We start from the raw sequence: 12,903 nt of genomic DNA, 5'->3' as shown, positions 1-12,903 counted from the left end.
TGTTTGTGTCAGCGATAGATCGAGACTGATAAGGATCTCCCTGAGTGTCCCTTGTGAACGTGTTGGACTCATTGAGGAACTTCGTTAGTGGCTGTAGGGATGGGTGGCTCACTGCCGCTACTGCACACAGATTATGTAACCAGGCTCCCGTGCTACCAAACACTCAGACAATTAAAGGTGTGTGCTGGATCTCTGCTGGTAGCGTGCGGTCAAAGCCATGTAATTTCTGCAGTCACAGAGGCGGTGGAATAATTCATACTGGTTTCAAACAGCTTTCTGGGGGGGGGATTATGGAATTCACTATACAAAGTAGTATAGGCTCTCACTGTGTGTTTGTTTTACTTTTGGTGGTGGTGATAATATACAGCTTTCAAAATAAAAGTTCCATGAATGGCATAGAGGAGCTTTTCAATGGACGGATATTTGGTGTAAATGAGATAAGCAGGTGAAAAAACAACTAAATAAATCCTTCAAATGTTCAAAGTAGTTCACAGAACCACCACCTCACGCTAAGGTTCTAACCCAGTGTGTAGGAACCTTTATTTCCGAGAGTCCAAGAGTTTGTGTGCCTTTGTTCTGTTTCTAAATAGGTTCTTCTTTTTAAATTACTCCAGCTGTCTTGGGAACTGGTAGCTAACTGGTCAGCTGAGTCCATGTAGTTCTCTGGTCAGTTCCAGTCCATTTACTGGTCCAGTTCCAGGTCCTTGCAGAACTGAGGCCAGGTAATCAAGGCCTGATTACTTGGATCAGGTGTGTTAAAAGCTGGACCGCTACAATAGCTGTGGCCCTGGACTAAGAACCTCTGTTTGTGTCTGTTTGCTCTGTGGGGTGGACAGTCTGGAGGGGAGCGGTCTCAAATTTCTGACAGCTTAATAAGATGGTGAGTCCTCTGGTGGGTCTGGGGGAGTTTATTTTGTCCTACCTCCATAAGCCTTTCCCCCAACTGGAAGCGATGAAGACCACATGAGTAAACACGACAGCCGCAGTGACACAAGCTACTGCTCAACATGACGCGTTTTTATAAAAGAGGAGTTTTATTTCTGAAAACGGTTTAGCTGTCACTGTTATTATTAGCTATTATAAAATATCTGCTATGTCTGCTATTAGAACCAGTGTGCTTTGCATTGAAGGATCTAAACTGTTATAAATAGATGGCACAAAAGTACTATAAGAGATGCTGTAGAAACGACTACGAGTTCTCTATAAGTGCAAGCCTGGAAAATGGATTTGTGAAAGTGAACAACCTTTTAAACGTTGTAATGACCCTTCACATAATGCAATAGCTCTACCACAAAAGACCCTTCACACTCAAGCATCTGCTTCTAAGAAGCCCTCCATTAAAAGTAGTATTTCTACTGAAATTAATTAAGGAACTTTTTTTCATCTTAATTTCTAAAATATTTTGTTTGGTGGAAAAAAATAATAATAATCCTCACTTATACCATTTTTAAATGATGTACTGAAGATCTGCGTATTTGATCATAGGTGCACAACCCTACTCTAGTTCAGTCCTGATCCCCACAGGGAATATTCCCTGTCTTCCATCCTCTCCAAACAGAGTGCAAACATAGACAATAGTGCATGAGGCTTCAGAAGTGCCCCTCATTAGACTCAAAGCTGAACAGCTGCGTGTGCTTGCCGTCAGTTGCGCAGTTGCTGGTGTCATGAACTGTACATTCTGGCTTGGATGAATCACTGGCTACAGAAGCAGACTGTTCTTATGGATACAAATACCTCCGAGCCAGCTGCATCATGTCAGCTGATTGCTGCCTTATTGCTATTTGCAAAGAAAACAGCATTGCACTTCAAAGTCTGGAGTCGTTTGTTTGTTCCTGATAAAGGATGGCGATGTTCCGGTGCTGGAGAAATGAATTTCATATTTGCGCACAACTATGGAGGATTATTCATTGTGGAAAAGCATCGCAAAAGCTCCAGGGGGAACCGACTGGCGAAGGCTGTAAAATGCAAAACTGCCCTCAATCAGGGACTTGCGGCAGGGCTACGTAGTTTTTGCAGGTATATGCCCCAAAGACAACTGGTGCAGCTATTTTGGGCCATTAAGTCAGCTCATCTGTTTCTTATTGCTGTGAGGGTTACTTGATCCAGAGGGTCTGCAAAGCTGTGATCGTTCTTATTGAGGGCAATTACTGAGGGCACTCATGGGGTTTGGCGTTCTTTATGCCCCCCTCCCCACAGGCATGGGTAAATAGAGCTGATGCTGCCAGAAGGGCCAGCTCAGATCCACGCTCAAAGCGTTTTTCCACGTTCGGCTTTTATTAATTCACCTGTTGCTGGACTTGGAACATGTCCATGCTTGACTGTGAGCCTCAAAAAAGGAGAGAACCACGGGAACCAAACCTGAAAATTTGAGTAGAAGAAGTATAAATGATTGAGTAGAAGAAGTATAAATGTTTTACAGTAGTGATAATGTCAGGCCTGTCAAAATATACATATTTTTGATGATTATTTGCAGTATAAATGCTTTTTTGATTGTGTATAAAGCAGACACAGATTAAGGACATATAAACAAACCAGACTCAGCACTGCCCTCTAAAGGTGTTATTAATAAACATCAGAGGAATAAAAGCAACTCAACACTGCCATCTACAGACGCTCTTAACAAAAATCATATAAACATGATTAAATCACAGCTGCCCTCTAGAGGTGTCATTAACAAACCTTCAATAAGCACACAAATCACTCATCACTGCCCTCTAAAGGTGCTATTCACAAAAATCAAGTAAACAAACATAACTCACTGCTGCCCTCTAGTGGTGCTATTAGCAATCATCAAATAAACCAACTTAACTCACTTCTCTACCCTCCTCCAAAAGGTACATAGTGCAGTTTCCACAGTGCTGAGTTCAGAGTTGTGATTTTAAGGTAACATCAGTCAGAAATGTGAAGTTTTGTTGTTGTACGTCTAAGTCCACGTTTTCTGCTTTCTTTCATTTATATGCCCTTTTCTTCCAACTGATGAATATACATGCAATTTAAATTATGTATGTTGCCACATAAACAAACAGAATGACCATGAAAGCTAACAAGTGTGGAAAATAACACCTGTGTGATCTGCTTGAATAATTGTGATCAGTGACAGGCCCTGATTGGTTGAGACTGAACAACTTGAGTGCCTCCTTTCCTTCTGGCCATCTAAAATAAGCTCCCAAATTGTCTGAAACCACTTCCAGGTAAAAGTAACGATGGGTTGCGGGAGCTGCCAGGGCTGTTTGTGTGAGTGTTTCTCAGCAGATGCCAAAAATGTGCTGTGCTGCCCACCTATTTAGCCATTAACTGTCCACGCCTCCTCGCTTGGCAGTGGACGGGCAGGTTCACGTTGCTTGCCCTGAAGTGTTTTCTGAGGAGAAGCAGATGTGCAGTGTGAAGACCTCCTTTGTGTATCAGGAGTGTGAGTGCAGACACCTTCCACTTCATGCATGTCGTCTGCAGTCAGCACGCCTCAAATTTACAGCGATGGAAGGAAGGCTGGAACTGGTCCAAAAGGTCCATAAGTAATAAACCACCTAATAATTACCCTCACATATAGTTGTCATGGAGTGACCAGTAGTTTAGCAGATGGCTGGACATCTCTGAGCGCTGGACATCACTGCTGTTCTGATGAGAGACATACACACACCACCCAAAAACAAAGAAAGCAACAGGCCCTGAAAATATTTCTTGAAACAGGATGTACGTCTTTGATAAACAAGGCTCCTGGCTTTTAAACAAATCTCCCTGCAGTGTGTGGTCTTCATGGTGGTGGGGGTTAGTGGGGGGTGGTCATAAACGCAAGGCCCGGTCAGTTCGTCTGGACCGGTTTGTGTATGTGGGTGAATCTGTTCTTCAAGTGGAAGACAAGGAAGACGCTCTGCTTTCTGTGATAAGAGGGATGATGTGTTCCCTCGCTAGACACAGATTTACAGCTCTTTCACTTATGAGTCAATCTCTCTTTCTCTTTTTCCATCTCCCTCTCTCTCTTTGTGTGTGTCTCTCTCTCTCTCTCAGTCCTGCAGTTGAGGCTCCAGCAGAGGAGGACTAGAGAGCAGTTAGCTGACCAGGGAATCATGCCTCGTGAGTAACACCTCTTTTTTGTTTTCATACACGTCACCATGCCCCTTCCTCCACCCCCTCCATTCCTCTGAGTGCCACTTCAGCGATGTGTCACTAGCGTGAGACTGCCCAGTGACAGCCGCCTTGGCAAGTTCAGCAGTGCAGGCCCAAACAGTCCACGATAAAGCAGTGGAAGCAAAGACATTCTGTAGGGGAAAATAAATAAAAAATAATTCTTCTAAAATCCTTGGATATCCCTCTTCTCTCACAGTGTCGGCTCTTGTTGTTGTAAGAATTTGATTGCATTCAGCCGCATTAGTGAGGTCAGGTTATGATTTGGGATGATTAATTCCATTACTTCAATAAATGCACCTCTGTTTCTCCACTGTCGAATGTTGGGTGGTTTATACAACTCTAGCTGACTCTTGGCATTGGGCGTGGTGGCTTTAAGCTCATGTGCAGCTGCTCTACACCATCTCAATCCATTGACAGTACTACTCCAACCTTTCCCAGTCAATAGAACACATCAAAATCAGAAAGTGTGTGGAATGAGTGTTCATCAAACCCAAATTCAAGCATCCGTTCAATGGTCACTAGTAAAAGCTGCTAATAACAAGCATTTTTCTGAATGTCCAGAATACACATTCATTTTTGGATGACTCTTTGTCATGTACAGATGAAAAGGGGGATGCAGACTGTAGTGTAAGCAGATCCAGTGTTTTAAATCAGTCTCCTCCTTGTGTTCTCTACGGTGTGTCAGACAGGAGCCTGACCTCAGTGGAATGCTGTTGTATTGAAGAGTCCTGGGCAGAGACAACTGCATCCACCACCACCATCAAAACACACAGGGGCTGTCTCGCTCCAGTTTACCAGCTGTGTGTTCAGGCTCTATCAGCCTTAGCATTCCTGCTGGCTCTATTTTGTAATTGTATGCAAAAGTTGGAACATTTTAATACACATTATTTTATTGCATTATTGTATTTATGTAAAACATACATAATTTACACTTGTTTCCAATGCGTTAGACTCAACAAAGAAATATAATATGTGCCTTTAACTAAGTAAATAAGTGGTATTTACAAATTTGTTCCTCTGGAGAATTGTTCTCACTCAGAGATACACTTTCCAAACCTTTGTAGACAGCACATAGTTTAAGTTTAAGGTGCACCCACTGTGAATGCAGATGTACACACACACACACACACACAACTTCTATAATCACAGAAAAGCATGAAATTAAATGGGACACTTCGAAGCAGCTGCACATGAGCCATATCTAAAACTATGAGTCGGCTAGAGCGATAGAAATCCCCCAGCACTGGATTTTGGAGCAGTGACAACTCCATCCAATAATTTAATTTGGTGTTGGTGATGTTAAGGCTCTTGTGGATGAATTCAATCAAAACCTCACAGCAGTGTTCTGGTATCCCGTCTATAGCCTTTCCTGAAGATTAGAGGTTGTTTCTGCAGAAAAGTGGGTACAGTGTCCCACGTTATTTCCTCACTTTCAGAAGAAAGGTTGAAAGAATGAAAGATTTTTTTTTTTACAGAAAGTAGTCACATGGTCTTAAATAACCCACTAGTGAACATCTGTTTTTTTAAACCTTGTTTGTGTGTCTATGTGTGTTAATGTGCTAGAAGACATATCATGTGCAAAATAAGCAGTCAACACAATGGTTGAGTGTTTCAGCTTTGAAGCTGCACTGTTCCAAAGAGCATCTCAAACAAAGCAATGCAACTTATAGTTAACCACTATTATAATTAGCCACTATTAAGGCATTATGGGATTTTTTTCACTTAGAAATAACTTCTAAACATGACATTGTGATGAACCGATATGAATTATAGGGGTGTCATCCATTACCATAATTATATTGTCACTGTATAAGTAAAAATATGTAACTCCATTTTTGGACTAAAAACCCTTTTCGCTGACTTCCACTGAATGTTTAAATAGTTTTTTTTCCCCTTCTCTTGTAAAGCTACTACATTTGGACAGTGATGATATATTGACAGTTCCAGGCTGATATGAACTAAACATGTAAAGTAATTAAATGGGCGGCCCACCTGTTGAAACAGATCAACTCTCTCCTCTCAGGCTGTGTCACACATTCTCTCTCTCTCTCTCTCTCTCACACACACACACACGTTAAATGTGAAATACAGTGTCTGTTGGATCTTACCCAGGGTGTGTTTTGTATTTTGCTTGTGACTGGTATATGCACTGTTGCTGAATGTTATAACCGTGAGTCCTCCATCAGAAAAGCAGCAGTGCTGACATAAATAGTGCGAACACAGGAAAGCAATCCAGAGCTCTACCCATATTCCTATCAACCTCTGGGCGTCTGCCAAAGATAAAGGGCCCCAAAAACATGATTGTCCAGTCTGCAGCCCTTTAAAAAGAATTCTCAATGGCTGTTTATCTATTGATTACAGGCAAGAGAACAGAGCTAGATACAAAGGTTTGCAAGGCACAGAGTAGCTGTCATTTATTCACATTCAACAGGTACAAAAGGGACTCTGATGCAGGCACTGACCACAAGTTCATGTAAAATTTCTTCTTAAAATAAGGCTTTTTAAAGGGTAGTTTGTCGGCTTCTTTTACTCTTCAGGGAAGGCTTTACACTGAATGTTGGAACATTCCTGTGAGGATTTGATAGCCTACAGCCACGTGAACATAACCAAGGTCAGTTACTGATGTTGGATGATTAGTTCTGGATTAAATAAACCAGCCCAAGTTAGTCCAAATATAGTTCCACTACTATACAGTCCAGTGATGGCCAATGCTATGATAAAGCATGGGGTCTATCATAGCACCTCACAGGAGTCACATTTGTCTTCATGCTTTACTGTAAAGATTACAGCTCGCTGTGTGCACCTTAAACTCATTGTAAGGGGGTCAACAAATATCCAGCAGAGTGTAAAAGTTTAAAGTGTTGAAAGAAAGTCTTGTAAAATGCATTAGGACAGTTTCATTTGTGAGACAAATACACACTGACGATCACTGGATTAGGAATAACTACTTTGTATCTACAGTCAGTCTCCATTTTATCAGCTACTCTGACCACACAGGAGCATATTGTACTTCTGCAATTACAGACTGTAGTCCCTCTGTTGCTCTGCATACTTTCTTATCCCCATTTCAACCCGCTCTTCAATGGCCAGGACCCCCAGAGGACCAGGTATAATTTGGGTGATGGATCATTCTCAGTGCTGCAGTGACACTGATATGGTGGTGTATTAGTGTGTGTTGCACTACTATGGGCAGATTGGACACTGCTTGAGTTTGTAAAAACTATGTCCACTCACTGTCCAGTCTATCAGACACTCCTCGTTAGTCCACCTTGTAGATGTAAAGTCAGAGCAACTCATATGTTGCTGCAGTTTGTGTTGATCGTCCTCTAGTCCTTCATCAGTGAACACAGGATACTGCTGACTGGATATTTTTGATTGGTGGACTATTCTCAGTCCAGCAGTGACACTGAGGGCTTTAAAAACATCTGTGCCTAGTGTCTGGCCAGATCATACAACAACACACACCAACACAGTGCCACAATGTCATTGTCACCAAAGCACTGAGAATGATCCACCACCAAATCATACCTGCTCTGTGGTGGTCCTGTGGGGTTCTTGACCATTGAAGAGCAGGGTGAAATGGAGATAAGAAAGTGAGAGAAACAGGTGGACTACTATATGTAATTGTAGAACTACAAAGTGCTCCTGTATGGTCAGTGGAGCTGATAAAATGGACAGTGAGTGTAGATACAAGGCATTCCTAATTCAGTGTATTATTACACACTGTATTATTACACACTATTGTATGTAATAATTGTGTTCCTAATTCAGTGACCATTCAGTGTATTGAAGACCTGATCAAATTAATTACACCTTTAAGTATGAAAATGCTTGTAATGATGATGCTGTCACTTTTTACTTGGTCTCGTACATGAGCTCATATGCTTTGCAGACTAGTGCTGCTGGACAGTGGTCAGTAGTAGCAGATGATTGACTATATTGGAGACAGATGTGTAATCTGTGCAGCAGTTTGTGTCCACATCTGGCTGAGGATCATCTGTGACATTCCTCCTGGACCCGTCTTGCTTCTCAGTTTCAGAGCTCTTGTTTCTTTTGCTGTTTGTTTTATTCTGGCCACTCTCTGTAGTGCACCTTGCGGATGAATGTTGCCGAGTGTGGCAAGGAATTACGCAATCCGGCACATTCTTTTATGGATGGAATATTTCAGTCTTTTCTGGTGTTGTGTGGGAGGAGGACGGCCGGAGTGTATGCCCTGTGTATACATTTCCTGGGGAACATCTGGTGTTTATTAGGCACTTGAAAGCAGCAGGCAGGCCTCTGAGGGTTGTCTGGCGTGTGGCCGGGGAGGAGCTAGCAACACAGTCTTCACTAACTGTCCAGCAACCGCACAAAGTCTTTTACAAGATTTTGTAGTGTCCTACATCCCACTGGAATGTGCTTTTAACCCATAACTTCACTTGTGTTGTATAATTCCATGCCCTATGTCAAATGTTTGGGCACCTCTGCCCAGGTTACCTCTATATATAACCAGTTAATCACATTATTGTTTATTTACAAATTATTATACACATAATTTGCTGGTCCATACTTAAGACTGCAGGTTTTGCTTATGTATATTTACATTTAAAATAAATAAGCATTGTTAGGTTAACAATTATGTTTATAATAGTCTTGTCTATTGATTTAAAAATGCAATCACAAAAATAAAGTTATAATTCTAGTACTTCCCTGTATCTTTTTGAGGGAGATAAATGTGTAGTGTGATATAAATGACAAACTGACTAGAGGAAATTGTTCTTTTGTTAGAATATCTTTACTATAATGTCTGTCTTATATGTTATATGTTGTCTTATCCAATTCAGGGTCGCGGTGGGTCCAGAGGGGGTCCTGGAGGGGGCACCAGTCCTTCACAGGGCAACAGAGACACACACACACACACATTCACACCTGCGGACACTTTGGAGTCGCCAATCCACCTACCAACGTGTGTTTTTGGACTGTGGGAGGAAACCGGAGCACCCGGAGGAAACCCACGCGGACACGGGGAGAACACACCAACTCCTCACAGACAGTCACCCGGAGCGGGAATCGAACCCACAACCTTTATATATTTATATATATTTATATATATTATTATATATATTATGAATATATTTTAGTATAAATAAAATGTAATCTACTTTCAACCTCAACAGTAGCAATGCTATGTTTACATCGATCGCTACATGAAATGAATACATCACTAGGCTCTATGGAAGGAAATTGTCGCCAAATTTGTTAAATGATTAATTAGCATTAAAAAAAAAGATCATGCCTTAAATCCCCGCGTGTGTTAACACCTAAATTTTCTTTTCTCAATAACAGCTTCTAGATCATTATTCATCTTTTCTGACCCATAGTGTTGAGTTGTCTTTGTGTGTGGAGTTGTTGGCTAGGGATTTTTTTTATTATCGACATTCATTTTTCCACACACCAAACCAGTGAAGAACCATTTACTGAATCACCAGCATGATCCATTAATATTGCATTGTTACATTAACTTCTCATAGGCCTAAGGAGAAGTCAGGTGGTCTGGATGTTATCTCAGGTCAAGGCGTAGAAGAAATGAAACATGCTGTAATCTAATCAGCATCATTAGGGCTGCTTAATCAGGCAGGGCTCCAGGAATAGTTTAGGACACTTTCAGTGTGAAAGACTTATCAGTACAGGTGCTGAGGACCACATCCATTAGGCATCATGGGCGGGAAACAACAAGAGCAACAGTGGGACTAATACCATGCCGTCTTCTGCCTTAATCTTTTAGAAATTTCTGCTGGAACATGACATAATACACACCGAAATCCATTTGCCTCAGGCTTTCAGCAAGACAAATGACTGCTAACCGTAACAATAAATAACACCTATGATTAACGTCTTTAAACAAAAGCCTCAAAATCTGAGTAAAACCTGAGTCCAGCGTCAGGTTCAAGTTATGCTTTCTTTACACAAACATATCATCAAGGGCGACTATTGGTTTCAACTGGTCAATGTCAGGATTTTTTTTTTAAACCTCAGATTACCGAAATTCAGCCATTTGGACTTCAGCACAAATATGTGACCAATGCAGTGCTGCAGGTATGCTCTATGTAGTAATCAGACGAAACTATTCAATCAGGATCTAATACAGCGCAGAACAGCTCCAGGACAGGAGAGGTGGCGAGGGCCAGCACAAGTGCTGCCAGAGATTATTTATGTAGGATTTTATTGACAACGAGCTCACAGACAGCCTTTTGATAGGAATGCTTCCCATTTATTTCGTTCCTTTTCATTTATTTTTCCAGCCCTGAAGAGTCCAGCTGCATTCCACGAGCAGAGGAAAAGTCTGGAACGATCCAAGGTCAGAGTCATGTGCAGCATTATCTTTCTGAAGCTGGCGAAAGCAAAAGCAGCCATGTGGCACATGCCATTTCCAGCCTGAGGAAACCAAAGGTGGAAGCATGATGTAGAGAGTAACTGTGGATAATTCAGAAATGATTATACCCAAAACCTGATTAAACAGAGTCTTAGAGTTGCTTTGATTTTGGTTTTGAAATGTGTTGACATGGTTAATTACACAGTAAATAAGGCAATGAATTACTTTACTGTACCTTAAAATTACAATAGTATCGCACAAAGAGTATATACAGAATACATTTTGAATTCTTATTACACCACTTTAAATCTGAATTTTATCTGAAAATCTTATTATTGACCAAAAAAAAAAAAGAAAACTGTAAAAACATGGGAATAACATTGGTGGGCCTAGTACGTTTGCCTTTGAAGATGCTTTCTACTGATAGACTGTGTAAACCCCACATGGTTTAACTATTGTATGTAATAAGTGTGTAAATAAGCATTTTGTGTGTGTGTGTGTGTGTGTAACGTATATATATTCTCTCACTCTTTTTTCATTTTATGGTAACTGCTGCGTAGTATTAAAAATGACATCTGTCATTTTATTAAAAATAAACCTAACAATGAATTAGTTCGAAAATGGCAAGTGAGAGGGAATTATTGGTTACTGCATGCTCTATGAGTTCCTTGAGGAAAAAGCGCTGCAAAAATCATGTGCATTCATTTGTTATGTTCTTGGGGATAACATTGTATCCAAAAGTATGTGTTTTAATTTTAAATACTACGTAACAGTTAACAAAAAATGACAAAAGAACAAGAGAACCTTTGACTTTTGAAGTACAATTCACAAAAATACTTTAAAACTTACTTGTACTTTTAATATTTGTTTTTTTTTTTTTTTTAGTAACTCACTGTTGTTTTGCAGACTGGAGATTATTTGAAGCATAAAATTCGAAGTAGACCTGAGAAGACAGAGCTGGTCAACATGCATATTCTACAAGGTATGAGTTTCTGTGCTTACCAAACATTAAAAAACAGTTCACTAGATCCACTCAGCAAGCACTTCATATATATGACATCATATCTTCTGTAAGTGCCTCACTGCTGCGGATCCAGACTAAATCTCGGTGAGATAAGAGGGGAAGGTTGCCTTTGCCGTAGAGCTGTCGTAAAGAAAACAAAGTGCATGTTGTTTTTGGATGCGGGCCTTGCAGCATGGCCGTTTACACAAGGCGCATTTTGACACTTGAGTGTAAGCCCCGTTTGAGTGATGGATGAGCGATTTGGGCGTGTCCCAATTTGGACACACACACAATAACTGTTTACGCTGGAGATGGTTGTGTTGCTGCATCATGTGTGCGTGCGAGGGGAAGGCTGCTAGAACTGGATTAATGGTGCTTATCATTTGCTGTGTTTACCTTACAGACTCGGCCAGTGAGGGCTCAAATCAGGACCCCCAAAACAAGCTGAAGCGCGCCAGGCTCGCAGACGACCTCAACGAGAAGATTGCCCTCAGACCAGGCCCTCTGGAGCTTGTGGAGAAGAACATCATACCTGTTGACTCCACAGTTAAAGAGGCTGCTCTCAAAGGTAACAGTGAAGCACTGATCTGGTTCTGTGCAGTTTAGGGGGATTTTACTTATAGCCAGAGATTGCATTTCACAGCTTTTACCACAAATACCCCACTTATGATAGTGACATTGAAATCTTTAGGGTGCAGTTATGCAAACACAGCTTTGGTAATCCCCACAGAAAAGTATCAAATAAAATGATATCGCCATGCTCACTGCTAAACATCAACTCAAGGGCTACTCAAGGGCCCTCCAGCACTGTGATGTTCAGCAGTGGACCTGCATTGTCTGGAAGAATGGAGCACTATCCTGTATGTCTGTATATCAGTACCTGAACTCAGTAATGGTTTTTGTGGGCGAATGTCATCAGATATTTCTTTCCAACATTGCGTTGTTTCTGAAATTATAAAATATAAAAACAACAGAAACAAAAACTAAAACAGGGGGAAATGATCAATACAATACAGTATGCTATACAATGGCAAATCACATATGAACCTACACTGATATCCCTTTCTGAATATACAGCCATTCATTTTATTTATTTTTTATTTTATCTTTACACTTATATAGCGCCTTTCTAGATACCCAAGGACACTTTTACAATCAACACTGCTCAGAACGCCATTCCATTCAACACTCTATCCACACATACTGGTGACACATTAATATGGAGTTGGTTCCCTCTTTGCCATTAAAGCAGCAGGTAAGGAATCCTCAGCCGAGTGGCAGTAACTGTTACACACTGCATCTCAGCCCTCAGCAAAACCACCCTGAAGCTTTACGTGGTCTGCCATTTTGTGGTTGAGTTGCTGTGGTTGCTAAATGCTTCCACTTTTCAATAATACCACTCACTTTTGATGTAATATCTAGG

General features: G+C 41.0%; 1 protein-coding gene across 1 annotated transcript in view; it reads left to right on the top strand.

Annotated features, from left to right (window-relative positions):
- myocd (myocardin) overlaps positions 1 to 12,903 on the top strand; it is a 68,043-nt gene that overhangs the window by 40,782 nt on the left and 14,358 nt on the right. The window contains exons 2-5 of the mRNA XM_066662950.1: positions 4,006 to 4,071; positions 10,407 to 10,462; positions 11,384 to 11,459; positions 11,884 to 12,048. Of these exons, the coding sequence (XP_066519047.1) occupies positions 4,006 to 4,071; positions 10,407 to 10,462; positions 11,384 to 11,459; positions 11,884 to 12,048 (363 nt within the window). The remainder of the gene's footprint in view (positions 1 to 4,005; positions 4,072 to 10,406; positions 10,463 to 11,383; positions 11,460 to 11,883; positions 12,049 to 12,903) is intronic.

Source organism: Hoplias malabaricus, chromosome 3 (assembly GCF_029633855.1).
Source record: "Hoplias malabaricus isolate fHopMal1 chromosome 3, fHopMal1.hap1, whole genome shotgun sequence".
Classification (NCBI taxonomy): domain Eukaryota; kingdom Metazoa; phylum Chordata; class Actinopteri; order Characiformes; family Erythrinidae; genus Hoplias; species Hoplias malabaricus.
The sequence above is the reverse complement of the archived record's forward strand: the minus strand, read 5'-3'. Positions and strand labels throughout refer to the sequence as shown.